Here is an 18,603-nt window from a genome sequence, read left to right on the forward strand (position 1 = left end):
TGAAATGTAGATTACAAATTATGGATTAATGAACTAATAAAAAATGACTACTCTTCTCAAAATGTACAACTACAATTCAAGATTCAATATATTTCTTACCGGTACAACTCCTTTGCTTTTTATAAAATATTTGAAAAAACATTTACAGTTGGAGAAGTAGATAAATGTATTAAATATCAAATGGAAAACTAAGGATCTTTCAATGAAAGAATACTAAATATGGATAGTGTTATACTTAAAACAAGAAGTTTCCAAAATATTCTAATTATACATCCAATTCAAAATTAATCAATTCTAATTTTAAAATTAAACTACAATTTGTTAATAATATTAGTATCATAAATAATTTAAATAATAATCTAACCAATTAATCACTTTTAATTTTACAAATTAAACTAATAATTTAAATAAAAATATATTTAATAATTTAATTAATAATCTAACTTCTAATTTAAATAATAATTTAAATAATAATCAAACTAATACTTTAAATGATGATCTAACTAATAATTTAATTAACAATCTAACTAATTAACCAAATTTAAATTTATAATTATAACTAAAATATTATTAATAATAAATATTATCTAATATATATTAAATTCATTAAAAAAATATAATAATGACAAAGAATAAATTAAAAAATTATACTAAAAATCCTAAAAAACTAACTAATCTGGTGGAGGAGGTGGTGAGAGCTGCGAAGGTGTGGAGCATGTGACTGGAGTGCGGAGGAACAACACCCAAAAAAGACAATCAAGACAACAAATAAAACGCAAAAGAAAAACTAAATGAACACAAAACAAAGATAATAAGCAATAAAGGCATTGGAGAGCATAGATAACACACAACGAATACAGTGGAGAAGAAAATGCCAAGGGAGAAAAGTTGAGAAAAACATGTAAATAATTTCATAGACAACAATTCTTAGATCATAAATATCATTATAATTTTTTTTTTTTAACTTAAACGACGATTTTCTTCAAAACCATCACTTATTTTTAGTATATAGATTACGATTCTCGAATAAAATCATCGTTTATATATTACGTTTTTTTTTATAGGTGACCGTTGTTATCATAACTATTATCTATATGTTACCTTAATCCACAAAATTGTCAGTGTTTTTTCAGATAAACTTTGAACCCGTGTTTATAGACGTGGTCAAATAGATATTTTACACTAGTGATTATGTCCATGAAATTAGGAACACAAGATAATAGTGGGAGGTATCTTATATGTCAATTACAATTGATTTGATCAACACTGCAAAATCAAAGTGGTTTTTCCTTATAGTGAGTTGCATTTTTAGGCATAGTAGCTTGTTTGTTTGCAATACGTCTGCAGAAGTTCGAACTGACAAATGGCAAATAAAAGATTACACTAATGGTATTATAATATGGTGTATATATTGTAATAAGTCTTTTAGTAGCTGTATCTTTGAACCCCTTTATTAGAAAAATTTAAAATTATAGATCTAACATGCATGATGTGATATCTATGATTCCCACAAATATCCGGACGCATGCTTTGTACGAATACTTAACTAAAAGTAGGCAAATACATTTATGTTGCTGCAACTCACAATTTTAAAACTTGATTAATTAAGAACAAATTAGGACATGAAGAGAATGGTGACAATAGTAAAACATATATATTTATATAAGCAACTTTTGATAGTTGGATTGACTTTTCAAAAATAGTGCGCAAACACCAAAAAGGAGTTAGATAAGGGCTCTCCCATATATATATTTATACATACCTGTCATTTCAAAAGGCTAAGAGAAGATACGACCAATATGGTGTCCCCATATATTGTAAATTCCCAGAATCCTAATTGGCCAGAAAATTGTTTTAAGGTACAAAGTCCTACTCATGACCTAATTCATTCCGTGTTGCTTCCTATAATTCCTAATTTTGTTATCCATATTTAGACAGCAGAAAAAATGATCTGATAACCGTGCCACTGAGAATCAGGTGACGCCTGTGTGCGGTACAACAGGCAAGCAATGCTAGAGATGGTGGACCAAGTCACTATGCTACTATTAGATTGGATATCAAAGGTGCTACCCCATATTCTGGTTTTAATTAGGTCACCTAAAGAAAATAACTTCATGTGAACATGGCCTAAAATATGTGGAAGTGCATGCCTATGTAAATCAGGGGTGGAAGTCACACCATATGTTTAATACGTTTTTAAATTCATCAAAAAATACTAATGCTTGCATCCACAACTTGTGGCAGACAGCACATAAAAGTTGAACAAAAAAATATCAATTTTGAGTTTTCTTTTTCTGATCAAAATAATTAAGAAAGAAAACCATCTATGTATATATAGAATCTTGTAGCTTTTCTTTTACTATTTGGCGATCAAATATCCTTTGTTAAACAATACGTAGTTGTTTGTATAACAGCAATAATACTCAAATACGCAACATATTGCCCGTTTATAACATACATGTACGTAAAAAAAATTATTCTTGAAGAAACTGAGTAAGTTAATGTGTATGTATATATATATATATATATATATATATATATATATATATATAAATTTTGAAGAAACTGTAAACATGAACATATGTAAAAGTATTCTGACATAGTGACTCTTTGATCATACGTAAAAAAATGCTTAATTAGTGTTGATTGTATTAATTTGATGAGTGTCAGATACACAGTTTTCTGACATAGGACCCATGACTTCTCAAGACAATATTATTCCATTTTGATGTAAGTAATGGCATATTAACTTTACTATTCACCATTACATCGTCAACACTGACAGGATGAGCTGAAAAACCCTTTAAGTTGAGATAATGCATTATCTTGGTTAGGTCAAGTCCTAGCTATTTTTGTTTGATTGATACAACTTGCATTAAGTTACGTGCTTTCTGTTTTTCTGCAGGCACGTGCATAGTATAAATACATTAAAACATGGCCATCTATGCATATATTAGGCACAACAATTTGAATTGGAACATTTTAGTACTGAAAAAGATAGAACAATAGACTTGAGTGGGATAGTGTCAGTGTGCTCTTACACATCAGTTACGTCTTAAGAATAGAATATAAGTCTACCAGCTTATAGAAAGTTAATGGACTCAAGCCCTCCTTTTTTCACTGCAATTAAAAATATTTTTTATTTTATATCAAATTGAGGCATCCAACACTTGTCCTCTTTTATAAATGCAGGGTTACTTCTCTAGCTCTAACAAAGTTTTTGTGTGGCATAAGGCATTTGATTAAAGCCTTAGTCACTGATCTTGGTCTAACAATATTTTCCAGAACCCTTGCTGATTTAAGAGATACACAGCATTAGTGTCAAGAAGATGGCTCGTGGCAAGGAAGCGACAAAAGAAGTAGAATGGAGGATCAAGGTAGAAGAAGATGACACATTGAAGAGCAAGGTGGTTGGTTGCATGTGGGCAGTTACAGCAGGTTTGGCTTTGAAGCTGTGCAAGTTTGTGAAGAAAGCATGGGAGTTGGGTGTGAATGACCCAAGAAAATTCATCCATTGCTTGAAAGTAGGGATGGCTCTTTCAGCTGTCTCTCTCTTCTACTATTGGAAGCCTTTGTATGATGGCGTTGGAGGAAATGCTATGTGGGCTGTCATGACTGTGGTTGTAGTGTTTGAATACACAGCCGGTAGGTACAAATTTATCTGTAACACTTCTTATGACATATATTTCCTTCGTGATATGTAAGCAGTGAGAATCAAATTGCAGGTGCAACGATATATAAAACTGTTAACCGAATGTGTGGAACTTCCCTTGCTGGATTTCTAGGCATTGGTGTACATTGGGTAGCTAGTAGAGCAGGAGAACAATTTGAACCAATAATTGTAGGAGTCTCTCTCTTTCTTTTAGGTATATTCATCAACAAAATAAAGTTTTATGTGCATACATACACAATTAATATTGAATGTGTTACACACTTGATGGTAGCTAATTAATTTCCGTGTGCTTGTTCAGCTTCAGCAGCAACATTCTCCAGATTCATCCCTACCATAAAGGCTCGTTTTGATTATGGTGCTATGATATTCATCCTCACTTTCTGCTTGGTGTCAATATCGGGTTATCGGGTTGATGAATTGCTGGTTATGGCACAGTACAGGATGTTCACCATTATAATTGGCAGCATATTGTGCATAATTGTTAGCCTCGTCATTCGCCCCATCTGGGCTGGTTTTGAGCTCTTTGTTTTAGTCACGGGGAACCTCGACAAACTCGCCAACTCCTTACAATGTCAGTTCTCAATCTTGACTTGCATATTACAATCATGTTATTTTCTTCCACTCACAGAGAATAGAAATTCTTAAAATTTCCCAGTCCCATGAATAATGTATAATTGTGTCGCATGTGTTCCAGGTTGTGTGGCTCAGTACTTTGATGGCAGTGAAACCCCGGATGAAGACAGTGATAAACAGTTGCTAGGCTACAAGTGTGTGCTAAGTTCCAAAGCAACAGAAGAATCTATGGTATACATATACTTGTAACTCTGACTTTTTTCTTTGTAAATTTTTTTATTTATTTTACTTAGATAGTTTTTACATACATGAATAAAAAGAGGTGCAAAGCTTTAAATTACCCTGGTATCTATAGTGTGACTAAACAATAATGGTTACTGTAGGCAAACTTGGCTAGATGGGAGCCTACTCATGGTCGCTTCAACTTTCGTCACCCATGGAGGCAATATGTTAAAATTGGAGCATCAATGCGTAGTTGTGCTTCTTGCTTAGATGCTCTTATTGGATGCATAAACTCAGACAACAAGGTAATATATACCTAAATATCTACGAGTAATGTCTTGTTATTTTTCATTTTCTTCTGTCTTTTGCATTCCTTTATTTATACTATTTTCTTAACAGTAGTGTATGTAATTTATATCTATCAAATCTTCGGAAAAATCTCAAGGAAACCATTCAATTGCAAATCTGGTTTTTTCATATGTAATTGATGTGGTAACCATGTTAATTAACTCAGATTGCTATATGAGTATATACTATTAAAAAATTTGATACATTTACACGAGCTTCATTAGTTTACTTGATTAATTTGAGCAGGCTTCGGATGAAATGAAGAAGAACATGAGAAGCATCTCCTTGAAAGTGGGTGCAGACTGTGCGAGTGTCATAAGAGAGGTAGCAAATACAATGAGGAAGATGAGAAAATCCTCAAAACTTGATATTCGGGTTACAGAGATGAATAGTGCTGCACAAGAGCTTCGAAGTTTATTAAGTTGTTACCCAAACTTGGTTCATAATGCAAAACGCAGTACACAAACAGAAACAGCTCCATCTGATATTCCTCTACCTGCAAAAGTAGAAATCTCACTTATGCAAATTGTTCAAGTTGTAACAGTAGCTTCTTTGCTTATTGAAATTGTTGCACGAGTGGAAGGCATTGTTGAAGCTGTTGAAGAACTATCAGATTTAGCTAATTTCCAACCAGAAATGTGTGTGAAATCCAAACAACATTCACCGGACAGCAAGATCTCCCCAGACCAACAGAATGATGAGGAAACCGAGAGAACACTCCAAATGGTGTGAAGACACATGACGCCATTTGCACATTCTTTGATCCATGAATATATATGAATAGTGTATATGAGATCAGAGACCTAGTCAACACGTGTAAATTTACCCTTCAAAATCCAAATCTACCCTCCTTGTAATTTTGTTTGTCAATCATACATGTGTTCCTAACCATTATGGACCCGGATTTGTATTATATGTTCTTGTTTAATAAGCAATGCCACTTTTATAAGCATCGTTCACAAATCACAAATATCAAAACATTTGCTACGTACGTCAAGATGTTGCATGCAGTGTGTGAAGAGGGATTAGATTCATCAAATTATATCATAAGAAAAAACATAAACTAAAGTCAAAATGATACCATTATTCTCCACATTCTAGCATTTTTGTTTTACCAATTTAGACTCTTAACACCTTTTTTAATTTTTTGAATTTATTAATGTTTAATTATATTACATCAATTTTTTTTTCAGAAAAAAATGATTGAATATATACACACACCTATATACAAGAGACACTAAGGATGTCTTGACCTATTAGTTTGAAAAAGTAAGTTTTGGAGAGAGGAGAGAGGAGAGAGAGCGTGTTTGGTAGTTTCTTGTGGCACATAACGTGCATGCTCCGGTGAAGGAGGGGAGTGATGGCGGATACCTCTTTTTTCTTCACAAACTTTCCTGAACATTTTATGGAGAGAGATCTTTGGAAGGTCTTTCAAAGGTGGGGAAGGGTTCTGGACGTGTTTGTTTCAAGAAAACTCAATGCAAGGAATCAGAAGTTTGGTTTTGTAAGGTTTCAGGGAGTGAATGATGTTCATTCTCTGGAAAGAGAGTTGGATGCAATTTGGATTGGCACCTGGAAGCTGCAGGTGAACCTTCCCAAGTATCAGAGGAAGGATGGACCAAGGAAGCAGAGGAATGAAGGGTTTAGACTCGGGTGGAATCCAAAGCCGAGCACAACGCATCCTAGGGAAGTGGGGAGCATGAAGGGAAAGCAGACGAAACATTTTTCATTCGCTCAAGTCGTTTCTGAGGGCGTAGCCAAGAACGAAACTAGTGAGAAGGTAAGCAGTTCTGTAGGGGACGAGTTAGTTTATCAGATTACAGTGGAGGTAGATCAGGAGTCGTGGCTAGAAGGAAGCTTTGTTGGATGTTTCAAGGAGATTCCTCGCCTGCAAACGATTAAGGAGAGCTTTGTGATGGGAGGTTTTAGCTTAGTCAAACTGAGATATCTTGGAGGAAGATTTGTTCTGCTTTCATGTGATGAAGGAGGGAGTTTGCGAAAGATCTTAGCAGATAATAGATCTTGGTTCGATGAAGTCTTCCCGACGGTTACGCCTTGGGATGGTTCGTTCGTTCCGAAAGAACGTTGTGCATGGATACGCTGCAGAGGGATCCCGTTACAGTTCTGGTGCAACCAGAGCTTTTCCAAAGTAGGGGCTGTGGTGGGGGAGGTGTTGGAGATTGACGAAGCAACGGAGAAAAGAGAAACAATGGAGTTTGCTCGCTTTAGAGTTAAAACAATGGTAAGCACCGCAGTCAACGTGGAGAAGGAGTTGTGCATCAATGGTTGTTCGTGCAAGGTCACCTTCGTGGAGGAGGTGAGTTTCCCGGAGATGTATCTTGGCAAATGGGATGGCGGTACTTATGAAGTTGATACTGAAGCAAGCCCCGATGAAGGAAGTCTAGGGGCTAGCTTATGCGATTCTGTGGGGTCGGAGGACGGGGCTGCCGGAGAAGGAGGAGCGGGCGCCGCTGGGGAAGGAAGGATGGGGTTTGAAGACACCGTCCAGGGCAAGTTGGTTTTGGAGTGCCTTGGGAAGGAGCGCCAGCTGCACGAGGGAGTGGCTCAAGTTTAATTAAGAGGGTCATTGAATGTGCACGATTCCCTTAGTCAGTCTAAGAAAGAGAAAGCGGAATCATTGATTGAGCACGGCTCTTTTAGTTATGCTAAGAAAGAGAAAGTGGAATCATCTTTAAATGATGTGGCAGACATTTCCAAGGAGACCAAGTCAGCAGCTGAAAAGGCAACAAGTGTTTCTGATGCAGGTGTGATTAAATGCAATAAGAATACTCCAATGGGGAGTGACTCCGAAAGGGTAGGAGCGCAGTTTCATGAAGATGGTGTGCAAGGAGTTTATGACCGTGGGCTCTCTTCACCCTTAAAGGTAAACTCACCTTTGAAGGGGTGCTTGGATAGCAGTGCATTGAGTGGGAGTGAAGAGGCGCGGGTTTTTCAAAGTGCACTTCCGAGTTCTTTGAGAAATAGAGGGGAGTTGAATACGTGCTCCCAGGAAGGCGGTTACGAGGGTGTTGTAGATGGATGTGATTCGATACAAACAAGTTTTGTGAGTAGGGTTGAAGATTCCTTAGGTACAAGACCTTCTTTGGATGAAGTGGAACAGTCTGGGGTCAGGGTGGTTGAAGAAGGAGATGTTGGGTGCCTGAGAACACTTGTAAATGTTCATCCAAAGATTTCAGTAATCCACGGACTGTTAGATAACAGAGATTTTGATATGTTAGATGAAATGGAGGAGGCAAGGGGGCTCGAGGTCCCAGCCTCGGGAGAGTGTGGGAGAGCTTGTCCCCCCGGAAGTTTGTCAGCAGGGTTGGGGGCGGGCTTGGAAGGTGGTGCGGAAGGTGGGGGAAATAATGTTTTTTTGAAGGGTAGGTCGGCGGGCTGGGCTGGTGAAGTAGAAGAAAAACATCCCTCAGTGGATCAAGTTTTTTTTGGTTCATCAAACAGGCAGTTCGTCGAATTCTTTATTCACTTCTAACAGTGCCATTGAGAATTGTAACCGGATTTTCTGGGTGAAGACTGATAAGAACGTGGCTACAAGAGTCTGGGGAGTAGGGAAAGAAGCAGGGTTTTCGTTCCCTGGACGTGAAGGCGTAGTGGTAAAGGACATTTATTCGTTATCTAATCAAGGCGGAGTGACTACGAGGAGAATGTGGAAAGAAAGGAGTAAGTTTGTCAATGAAGATTCTTAGTCTGAATATCAGAGGGGTAGGAGGGGCGGTAAAAAGGAATTACGTCAGGGATTTGATCAGCAGGGAGCAGGTGGACATGCTGTGCTTACAAGAGACGAAGTGTTCGGATTTTAGTAGGGAAAAGGTGTGCCTCCTTTGGGGAACCAATGAGGTGGAATGGGTGGAAAACAAAGCGGTTAACAGTGCAGGCGGGGTAATTACGATGTGGAACAACAAGGCGTTTCAGTTGTTCAGTTTTGTGAATGGTAGGAACTTTTCAGTGTTAGAAGGGGTTTGGAAGAGGGGCATGGGGACCCAAGTTACTATTGTAAATATCTATTGTTCTGGTTCTCTACGGGAAAAGAGAGAGATGTGGAATAAGATCAGCGGTCTCAGACAGGGTCAATTAACAAAGGCTTGGTGCATCATTGGAGATTTCAATTCTATAAGAAGGCAGGAGGAAAGGAAGAGCTTGGTTTCGTCTTCTGATTATTCTAGAGAAATAAAGGGCTTCAACGATTTCATTGATAGCTCAGAGTTGGTAGATATTCCGTTGGTGGGCAGGAAGTTTACTTGGTTCAAGCCCAATGGTCTGGTAAAAAGCAGATTGACAGGGTGTTGGTCTCTAAGGAGTGGTTGGAGCATTGGCCAAACAGTCAACAACTGGTCCTAAATAGATCAATATCGATCATTGTGCAATTATTTTGAAGGAAGTCTCAGTGGACTGGGGTCCGAAGCCTTTTAGATGTTTGGATGTGTGGTTGAAGGATAGTAGGTTTAAGAAGTTCGTGAGTTCGAGTTGGTCTGCTTACAAGGTGTCAGGAGGGGGGATTTTTGTGTTTAAAGAAAAGTTGAAAAAGCTAAAAGCAGACTTAAAGGTGTGGAACAGGGATGTCTTCGGAGACGTGAATCAGGCTAGTAAGGAAATCCAGGAAATGTTAGATGAATTAGACTCTCGGGATGATGAGGACGGGTTAGTGGAGTCAGAAAGGGATGAAAGAAAGTCTCTCTTTGCTAAACTTTCTGAGACTAAGTCCAAACAAGAGGCGATTTTATTTCAGAAAGCACGACAGAGTTGGTTAAAGCAGGGGGATCTCAATACAAAGTTCTTTCATTCAGTGGTAAAATGGAGGAGGGCAAGGAACCAATTACATGGAGTTTTCGACAATAAAAAATGGTGTGATAATAAGGAGGAGGTAAAGGCTAAGGTTTGTAAGTTTTTTGAAGAAAGGTTCGCCAGGAACGATGCGTGTCAGGTCAGAATGAATAAGGTTAGTTTCAATACCATTTCGGAGGCGGACAATGATTGGTTAGTAAGAGATTTCTCTAAAGAAGAGGTTAGAGCTGCGATCTGGGGGTGTGATAGTTCAAAAAGTCCAGGCCCCGACGGGTTTAACTTTGGTTTTATAAAATATTGTTGGGACATTTTGAAGAAGGATGTGATGTCGGCAGCAAAAGATTTTGCTGGTTTTGGATGTTGGCCAAAAGGATCAAATGTGTCGTTTATTTGCTTGATACCAAAAGTTGAAAATCCTCAACAGCTGGGAGAGTTTAGACCTATTTCTCTAGTAGGTTGTTTGTACAAAATCATATCTAAGGCGCTTTCCTTGCGTTTAAAAAAGGTGATTGGAAAAATTATTGATATACGACAGTCGGCTTTTATTGAAGGAAGAGGTATGTTGGATAGTGTGCCTATTGCAAATGAGGTTATTGAGGATTACAAGAGAAAGGGAAATCGTTGTATATTTTTTAAAGTAGACTATGAGAAGGCTTATGATTATGTGAATTGGGATTTTTTATATTACATGCTAAGGAGGTTAGGATTCTGTGATCGCTGGATTCGGTGGATAAAGGGATGCTTGGAGTCAGCTTCGGTGTCTGTCTTGGTTAACGGGAGTCCAACTAAAGAGTTCTTTCCTAGAAAGGGTCTTCGTCAGGGCGACCCGCTTGCCCCTTTTCTCTTTCTTATTGTGGCAGAAGGGTTAGAAGGAGTGACAAGGGTAGCAGAAGAGAAGAAGTTGATTGACAGTTTGGAGGTCGGAAATGATAAAGTAAAGGTAAATATGTTACAATACGCGGACGACACCTTGTTCTTTTGTGAAGCAAATACCAAAAGCGTTTTTAATATCAAGGCGATTTTGCAGTGTTTCGAGCTCTCTTCTGGGTTAAGGGTTAAGTTTGCGAAGAGTAGGATCGGAGGAACGGGGATGGACCAGGTCATACTTCAGCGTTTCGCAGCGATTCTTAACTGTGGTACGATGGTTTCTCCTTTCATTTATTTGGGTTTGCCAGTTGGAGGAAGTCATAAGCGCGGTGCTTTTTGGAACGGAGTGATTGAGAAAGTGCAGGCCAGATTAAGCAGGTGGAAGGGAAGAATTTTGTCGATGGCTGGGAGGATTTGTCTGATAAGGTCTGTGCTTTCTGCTATTCCGTTATTCTTTATGTCGTTATTCAAATTGCCTTCTGGGGTGGAAAGGAAGTTGATCAAGATTCAAAGGGATTTTCTCTGGGGATGGGGGCAGACGGAAGGAAGATTGTTTGGGCTTCCTGGAACTTGGTTTGTAAGCCTCGTGAGTTCCGGGGGCTTGGAATCATACATCCAAAGCAGTTCAACTTGGCTTTGTTGGGGAAGTGGATTTGGAGATTGGGTTCGGTTGAGGTAGGCCTTTGGAAGGAAGTCCTTTTTTCTAAGTACGGCGGTTGGAGAGGTTTGGGAGAGGAAGGTAAAGGTAGAAACTGCTCTCTTTGGTGGAAAGATCTGAAGGAAGTTTGGTCTTCAGAGGGTTGAGGGAGAAGTTTCGAAGACAATTTTGAGTGGAAAGTAGGCGATGGGAAGGATATCTTTTTCTGGAAGGATAGATTGTTGAAGGGGGAGGCGCTGAAGAGTGTATATCCTAGACTTTTCTCCATCAGCTCTAACAAAGACTCAAATTTGCAGGAGGTGGGGTCTTGGACTAACGGAAGATGGGTTTGGCAGCTCGATTGGAGGAGGTCGTTTTTCGAATGGGAGAATCCGATGGCGGATCAGTTGAGCCAGCTCCTGCTTGGGGTTGAGGTTGTCCCAGGTGAGGTTGATAAATGGATTTGGAAGGTTGGGGGTCTCCAATTTTTTACAGTCAGCTCTGCGTATAACCTTATTAGGAAGGATAATGAGGTGGTTTCTTCGCCGGTTTTCCGTAATTTATGGGGGTCCAAGGCAATTCCTTCAGCAGGGCTTTTGGCTTGGAGGGTGTTGGAAAACAAGCTTGCTACTAGGGTTAATCTTAGTAGAAGAGGGGTGCAGTTAGAAAGTTTGTGGTGCGTATTTTGCAGGAAAGAGGAAGAGTCTGGTAGTCACTTGTTCTTTGGATGCAGTTTTGCTTGGCGAGTTTGGTGTTTATTGATGGCAAATTCATGAAGTTCTTCTTGAATCATGTAAGAGATGGTGCGGAAGCCATGGATGTGTGTGTGCAAGATCCTCCTAAGAGTGATGTTGATCTTGAAAGTGCATGGTGTGTATGAACATTGGGAGGTTCGGCCAGCCCAAGAAAAGGTGAAGGATGTGAAGTTTAGAGCCTAGAATTCTAGGGAGAAGCAAAGCTTGGCACAAAATGGCACCATAACTTTACTCACAATAAACTTGAAAATACAAGGTGTAGGCTCCTCTTTTTATAGGCTAAAGAGGACCATAATGCAACCCTAATGCTAATCAAAACGAAATGCAAATTTACATCACATGGAGCACATGGCCATGTGGAGAATCCTTCTAGAAAGTGACCAAATCTTTAGCAAATCTAGGTCAAGTCTCATGGAATCAAGTTTATGCTATTTACACCACAACTAATACTAAGCTACCCCTAATGGGCCTTCATGTAGCATAAACAAATCTGCATGGATTCGCTTGGCCATGGGCTTAGCAATTTGGTCCTAGACGCTCCTTTCATTGGCCTAGACGCTCTCCACCTTGAGCTAGACGCTCCTCCCCTTTGGCCTAGACGCTCCTCCCTTAGCCCTAGACGTTATTGACTTGGCTCTTGCCTTTCATGGAAGGGTGTTCTTGGACCTCTTCCATCATCCCCTCCCTCTTGAAAAGGATTTGTCCTCAACTCCAATGCTTTTTGCTTCCTAGGGGAATGATTGTGGCTGGATGGTGTCCATCATCTCCTCCTTCTTGAGAAGATCTATCCTCAGATCTACAGACTTGATCTCGAATAGCAACCTTTTGCTTCGCCAAAGCTTGTCCTCCTGGATCAAACGTCCACCTATAGAAATAATCAAATAAGGCATAAGTGTTAGTTTGCAAATTAATTTTACTAGGTTGCCATTTTTGTTTTTCTTTTGGTTTTGGCAACCTTGGACAAAGTTTCTCTTTTATTGGTTGTGTGTGGTCTCTAATCATCTTATGTATTTTAAAATGTTCATTTGTGGTTACTTTCTCTTTAGGCATAAATCCTATAGGAGATGGTAACAACTTAAAAGGAGAAAGATGATTTAGGCCACTCATAACTTTAAAAGTAGAAAAATAAGTAGTTTTGTGAACTACTTTATGGTATGTTTGCTCATCTCTAGAGTTGTGTGTGCACTTTATGATTATACTAGGCATATTAGAAAGAGCTAGATTTTCAAATGTATTTTGACCATGCGTTTGAGGATGATAAGAATTTAAAGTGTGCAACTTAGTTGCAAGTTTTCCAAAGGAAATCCTCAAATCATGATTTGCGAAATTTGAAGCTCTATTCAACACTATGCTTGAGGATAAACCATGAAGATGTAGCACTTCTCTAGAGAAGAGTTTATCCATAACCATGAAAATTGAATCAAAACCTTTTGTTGTCCTAAGGAGTTTTAATATGAAATTTGTATCTTCCCAAAGATCATTTGCAAAAGGTGAAGGAGTATAGAGTTCATGAGACATTGCCTTGGGTGTAGTTTGAAAACAAGAATTGTACCTAAGGTAATGTCTTTGAACTTCTTTTCTCATGGGGGACAAAAGTTTTCCTTTTAAAAGCTCTAGAGTTTTATCAACTCTAATTTGTCCCATGAGTTCTCCTTCATGAAGACTTTCTCTCTTATGTGTAAGGATAGTCTCGTTGTGACAACCATTGTTTGTAAGGATTTGTACACTTTGCAATGGTTGTCTCAATAAGACATGACAAGTTTCTTTAGGCCCTACTTCACATAAAAATTTGTTTTTGTAGATGCTTATAAAAAACTTGACATTCACTTGGTGATATCCTAGCACATATGAGAAATAATCTATTTCATTTTTATCTATGCAAGCTTCTTTTAAAGACTCTTCTTTTTCACTTAGGCTTGCAAGTGTTCCTTTACAAAAGGTAAGGCTTTGAGGTTTTTCAACAAGACACATATTTTCAAAGGTATTTTTAAATCTTTGGTCTTGTTGAATGACCTTGTGGGAAGAAACACTCTTTTCCCACGCCTTTTGTTCTTCAAGGGTCTTCTCATGCTTTTCTTTTTCTTAAGCTTCCCTTTCGACTTCCTCTCTCTTCTTTTGTATTTTTCTTTCCTTTCTTTCTTTATGGGAAGCAAACAATTTTTCTACCCTCATTTCCCAATCTAGGCAAGCTTCTATATTTTCTTTTCCATGGAAATGTGGTTGGTCTACCCTAACCTCTCTTGTGTTTTCTTGTTCTTTTCTATCTCTTCTATGTCTTTTAGGGGATGCTTGATAATAATCATTTACTCTAATGCTTCCCTCCCCAAAAGAATCATGATCTTTAGAGATATATGCATGAGAAGGTAATTTTTTTAGAATGTGAGACTTCTCATCCTTTGCTTTAGTCAAAATATTAAGTTTAGTCTCACTCTCCAATTGTCTATATGCAATTGATTGCACAGTTTGTGAAACTTCTTTCAAAAGAGTTTTTAAAGATTTTAATTCACTTCCAATAGACTTTGTAGAATGAGAAGAAGAAGATATGGCTAAAGCTTTGTGTATACAAGTATTTTACCTTGAGAAAATTTAGGAAAGTCAAAGAAGGTAGTTTTCCAGGTAAGGGAGGTGAGTCACAAAGGACTACTTAAATACCAAGCCTTTGCCTTAGCCAAAAACTATCCCTCAATGTCTTCACACAAAGCTTTCTCTTAGTAAATCACTTAGAACACAATTAAGTTGAGAAATCAAATGCAAGAAAACAATGCAAGCTAACTAATTAACAAAGCTAGACGAATTAACAAAGCTTAAACAAGACAACCACACATGCAAAGCGTAACTAATTAAGCAAGTAATGTAATTAAAAACAATTAACAATTGCTAATTAAAAACTCTACACTAGTCGGCCTTAGGTGAGGCTTCTTGGACACTTGGAGCCCTTGAAGACACACTCACCGTCTAATCACGTAATTAAAGAAGTAATTAACACAAACTAAGTTGCCAAGAAATTAAGATAACTCCCTTTGTTGATCCTCTTTTTGCTATTGGCACTTCCTTGGTTGTCTTTGCTTGTTGGGCCCTCCAAGTGTTTGTGGTGTTTTGAGAAGTGTTTGATTCTGCCTTTGTCTTTGTTCCCCTTAGAATGAAGGTCTTAATTCTCCAATTCCAGCACCTATCAAGAAGACTAGACCTTACCCAAGTCAAATTTCCACTCAATTAAGCACCAAAAGAGAATAAATTCCAGCACCAAATTTAGAGGCCAAAGAATAAAAGCAAGAAACAATTTAATTGAAGAAAACAGTACCACACAAATGGAGTTAGATTGTGACAACTAGAAAGAGTTCCAAGAATATTAGACAAGCAAATAAAGGTACTCAAATAAAGGTAGGCACACAAAAGAATCCTAAGAATAGCACTAGAATTAGATTACAAAATAAAAAACAGCACCACTGGAAAATTGTTGTGGGCCAGAGAACGTGTTTTTCCAAAATTTATTTTGAGTTGCCCTTTTGGAATTTGCCTCTGAAAATTGATATGCATAATATTCAACATCTTAACTAAAATCTGGATTTGGAATCACTCCAAACGCATGAGCCATTTTCTTTTAATAATATTTTCAATTTCAATGTTCAGTTACGCCAACTGTAGCGCCCAGATTTGCACACTGATTTTAAAATATTTATCATTTTTTTTCTATTGACTCTTTTGAGCTGATTATTTTTTTGTCTTTTCTGTAACAGCCTAATATTGCATATTCCAGAGAATCAAAAATTTCCTATGAGTGAAAATAATTTTCTGGAACAAAACAGCCAGCACAGAGAATGTAAAACAGGAGATTCTGGAAAAAAACTGGAAACAAAAACAGCAAGAGACAAAAATTTAAACACAATGGAGTTTGTGAAATAGAATTTGTGTAGGATCTAAACACAAATATGAACTCAAACTAAAAATAAAAGGCACCAAAAGATCAATATCACAGCAGTTTCAAAGTAAGCAAAAATACCCAAAATCAAGAAACAATCAAGCCAAACAAAGGACTACTATGAATTGATGACATTGTGGATGAACATGACTTGACAAAACATATATGGATTCAGAAATTAAGAGACTCAAGAGCATAATATGAACCAAAATAAAAGTGCAATAAAGACTCAAAAACCTAAAATAAAAACAGCAACTCAAAGGTGTATGGAATCCTATCACAAATTGCACAAGGATTGTTCAAGATCAATTGAACAAAGTGCACCGGTTGGATCTTCCAAATAGCACACCAAAACAAATTAAAATTTAAAAAACAGCAATACAATTATGGAAACAAGATGAACAACATGAAATAAAGAAGAACTAAAAATGAAAAGACCAAGAACAACTCATCTTTGAAGAACCTATGCTCATGATACCAAATGATGGCAAATTCATGAAGTTCTTCTTGAATCATGTAAGAGATGGTGCGGAAGCCATGGATGTGTGTGTGCAAGATCCTCCTAAGAGTGATGTTGATCTTGAAGGTGCATGGTGTGTATGAACATTGGGAGGTTCGGCCAGCCCAAGGAAAGGTGAAGGATGTGAAGTTTAGAGCCTAGAATTCTAGGGAGAAGCAAAGCTTGGCACAAAATGGCACCATAACTTTACTCACAATAAACTTGAAAATACAAGGTGTAGGCTCCTCTTTTTATAGGCTAAAGAGGACCATAATGCAACCCTAATGCTAATCAAAATGAAATGCAAATTTACATCACATGGAGCACATGGCCATGTGGAGAATCCTTCTAGAAAGTGACCAAATCTTTAGCAAATCTAGGTCAAGTCTCATGGAATCAAGTTTATGCTATTTACACCACAACTAATACTAAGCTACCCCTAATGGGCCTTCATGTAGCATAAACAAATCTGCATGGATTCGCTTGGCCATGGACTTAGCAATTTGGTCCTAGATGCTCCTTTCATTGGCCTAGACGCTCTCCACCTTGAGCTAGACGCTCCTCCCCTTTGGCCTAGACGCTCCTCCCTTAGCCCTAGACGTTCTTGACTTGGCTCTTGCCTTTCATGGAAGGGTGATCTTGGCCCTCTTCCATCATTTATGCTACAAATGGCTTGGGATTCTGTTTATGTCTCACATTGAGCCGAAGCTGAACTTTGATCAGTTTAGGCTGAGCTTTTCTTCTGAGACGGGTCTGGTAGTTTGGAACACAATCTGGGTAGGGGTGGTTAGTGAAATTTGGAGTCACAGGAATCGCTTAATTTTCAAAGGAGGAGTGGCAGATGTATCTGAAGTTTTTGCATTGGTACAAGTAAAGGTGTGGTCCTGGGTGTCTACAAATTCTCGGTCAGTTTCCTTCTCCTATTCTGATTGAAGATTTGGAATAAAGAAGAATGATTTGAGCTAAAAAGAGAAAGTTGGACAATCCCATAATAGAGAAAAGTGTCGCAAAATCCAATTTTGCAACAGGAGTATCTTGCTCAAGCGAGATATTCTCACTTGAGCGATAATGCTCCAATAACATTTTTGGAAATCACTGCCTTTCTCGCTCAAGCGAGAATGCGTCAGACAAATTGGGCCTCTTTTTATGTTTCATCACTTAGTCCATCAGCGCAACACAGGAAGCCACCTAACCCTAGTAAATTAGGTTAAATATGGGGCTAGAGGGTCAACCCTAAGTGTCATATTGAGAGAAAAACACCATTATGTGAATTGTAACCCAATTGGGAGAATGGAAGGTGCTAGAAGTATGCATGGCTAATTCTACCCTTTGGGATTTTGGGATTGGGAGTAATCTGCTCGAACTCTTATGTATTGAGGTGATATCTTATATATTAAAATATTCAGTTCTTAATTGATTATTGGTATTGTTTTACTTCTAAATTTTTGTGACAAATTGAGAATCTTAAATCTGACTGAGAGGTATTTTTAGGGTTTGGACCTAAACAACAATACTTAACATATTTGAGTGCTAGAGATAAACTTGAAATGTTAATTGCCATTAACGTCTGAATGTGATTCTAAGTTGTTTTTATAAGTACACGAGAGATCGATATTGACTTGCTAATCAAAATATATGAGAGTGAGAGAGATGGAACCTAATCCTTTTTTTTTTCTTCAATTGAAGCAACTAATTCTTTCTATGTTTTCTTATTATCATTACCAACACAATGATTTCATCACTCTTTCTAATTGTTCTGTTTTATATTTTGTTTATTGTTTTACTTTTTGTTTATTTTATTTTGCATATTTGTTTTGTACTAGCCGGACCTCAGACATCGACATCAGAGATCGGCATCAAACATTGATATCAGACATCGGTGGTTTGGTCGCGATAATGGGTCACGTAAGCGGGCCCTACAAATAGTAATTAGTTAACACCTAGATATGAGAAAGACCTAAATCACAAGAGGGTCCATGCATGTGGTGTGTATAGTACATTCAGGTCTAGCACAAGTAAGCATTCCCTATAGGCGCCAAGGCCCATGAGCACTAGGGTTTCCAGGGAATGTTGCATGCATGCCACGTGAATAATTAGGGCACCTACATAACAGATGGCCCTGCAGTGCTGGTACATGAGTTGGTACCCTGACAGCCATACTGTTAAGATTTTGTACTCCAAAAGAGGAAAGTCCTGTGTGGCGGCTGCTCTAAGATTGTGCAACACGCAACAGGATGCCTTGCTAGTAACCCTAATTCCACTTAAGGAAAGATCCTCGTGGGACAGGGAAGTTGACCTAGATACAAC

The 18,603-nt window shown here is 38.0% G+C and overlaps 2 protein-coding genes across 3 annotated transcripts; both read left to right on the top strand.

The window, feature by feature from the left end:
- The first annotated feature begins 2,742 nt into the window (after positions 1–2,742).
- LOC137816959 (aluminum activated malate transporter family protein) lies at positions 2,743–5,765 on the top strand. 2 transcript variants are annotated; one of them, XM_068620152.1, is made up of 6 exons: positions 2,743–3,645; positions 3,726–3,866; positions 3,972–4,244; positions 4,368–4,477; positions 4,630–4,773; positions 5,063–5,765. In XM_068620152.1, the coding sequence occupies exons 1-6, from the start codon at positions 3,330–3,332 to the stop codon at positions 5,546–5,548; spliced, it is 1,470 nt and encodes a 489-aa protein (XP_068476253.1). In that variant the 5' UTR covers positions 2,743–3,329; the 3' UTR covers positions 5,549–5,765. The 2 variants fall into 2 exon arrangements, with proteins under 2 accessions (XP_068476253.1, XP_090161383.1); XM_090305257.1 differs by having other exon boundaries at positions 2,824–3,645; positions 3,726–3,841.
- Positions 5,766–11,518: 5,753 nt separating this feature from the next.
- On the top strand, positions 11,519–11,899 carry LOC137816977 (uncharacterized). Its single transcript, XM_068620170.2, has one exon. The coding sequence runs from the start codon at positions 11,519–11,521 to the stop codon at positions 11,897–11,899; it is 381 nt and encodes a 126-aa protein (XP_068476271.2).
- The last annotated feature ends 6,704 nt before the right edge of the window (positions 11,900–18,603 follow it).

The sequence above is a fragment of the Phaseolus vulgaris genome, chromosome 7 (genome assembly GCF_051622355.1).
Source record: "Phaseolus vulgaris cultivar YP4 chromosome 7, ASM5162235v1, whole genome shotgun sequence".
Taxonomy (NCBI): Eukaryota; Viridiplantae; Streptophyta; class Magnoliopsida; order Fabales; family Fabaceae; genus Phaseolus; species Phaseolus vulgaris.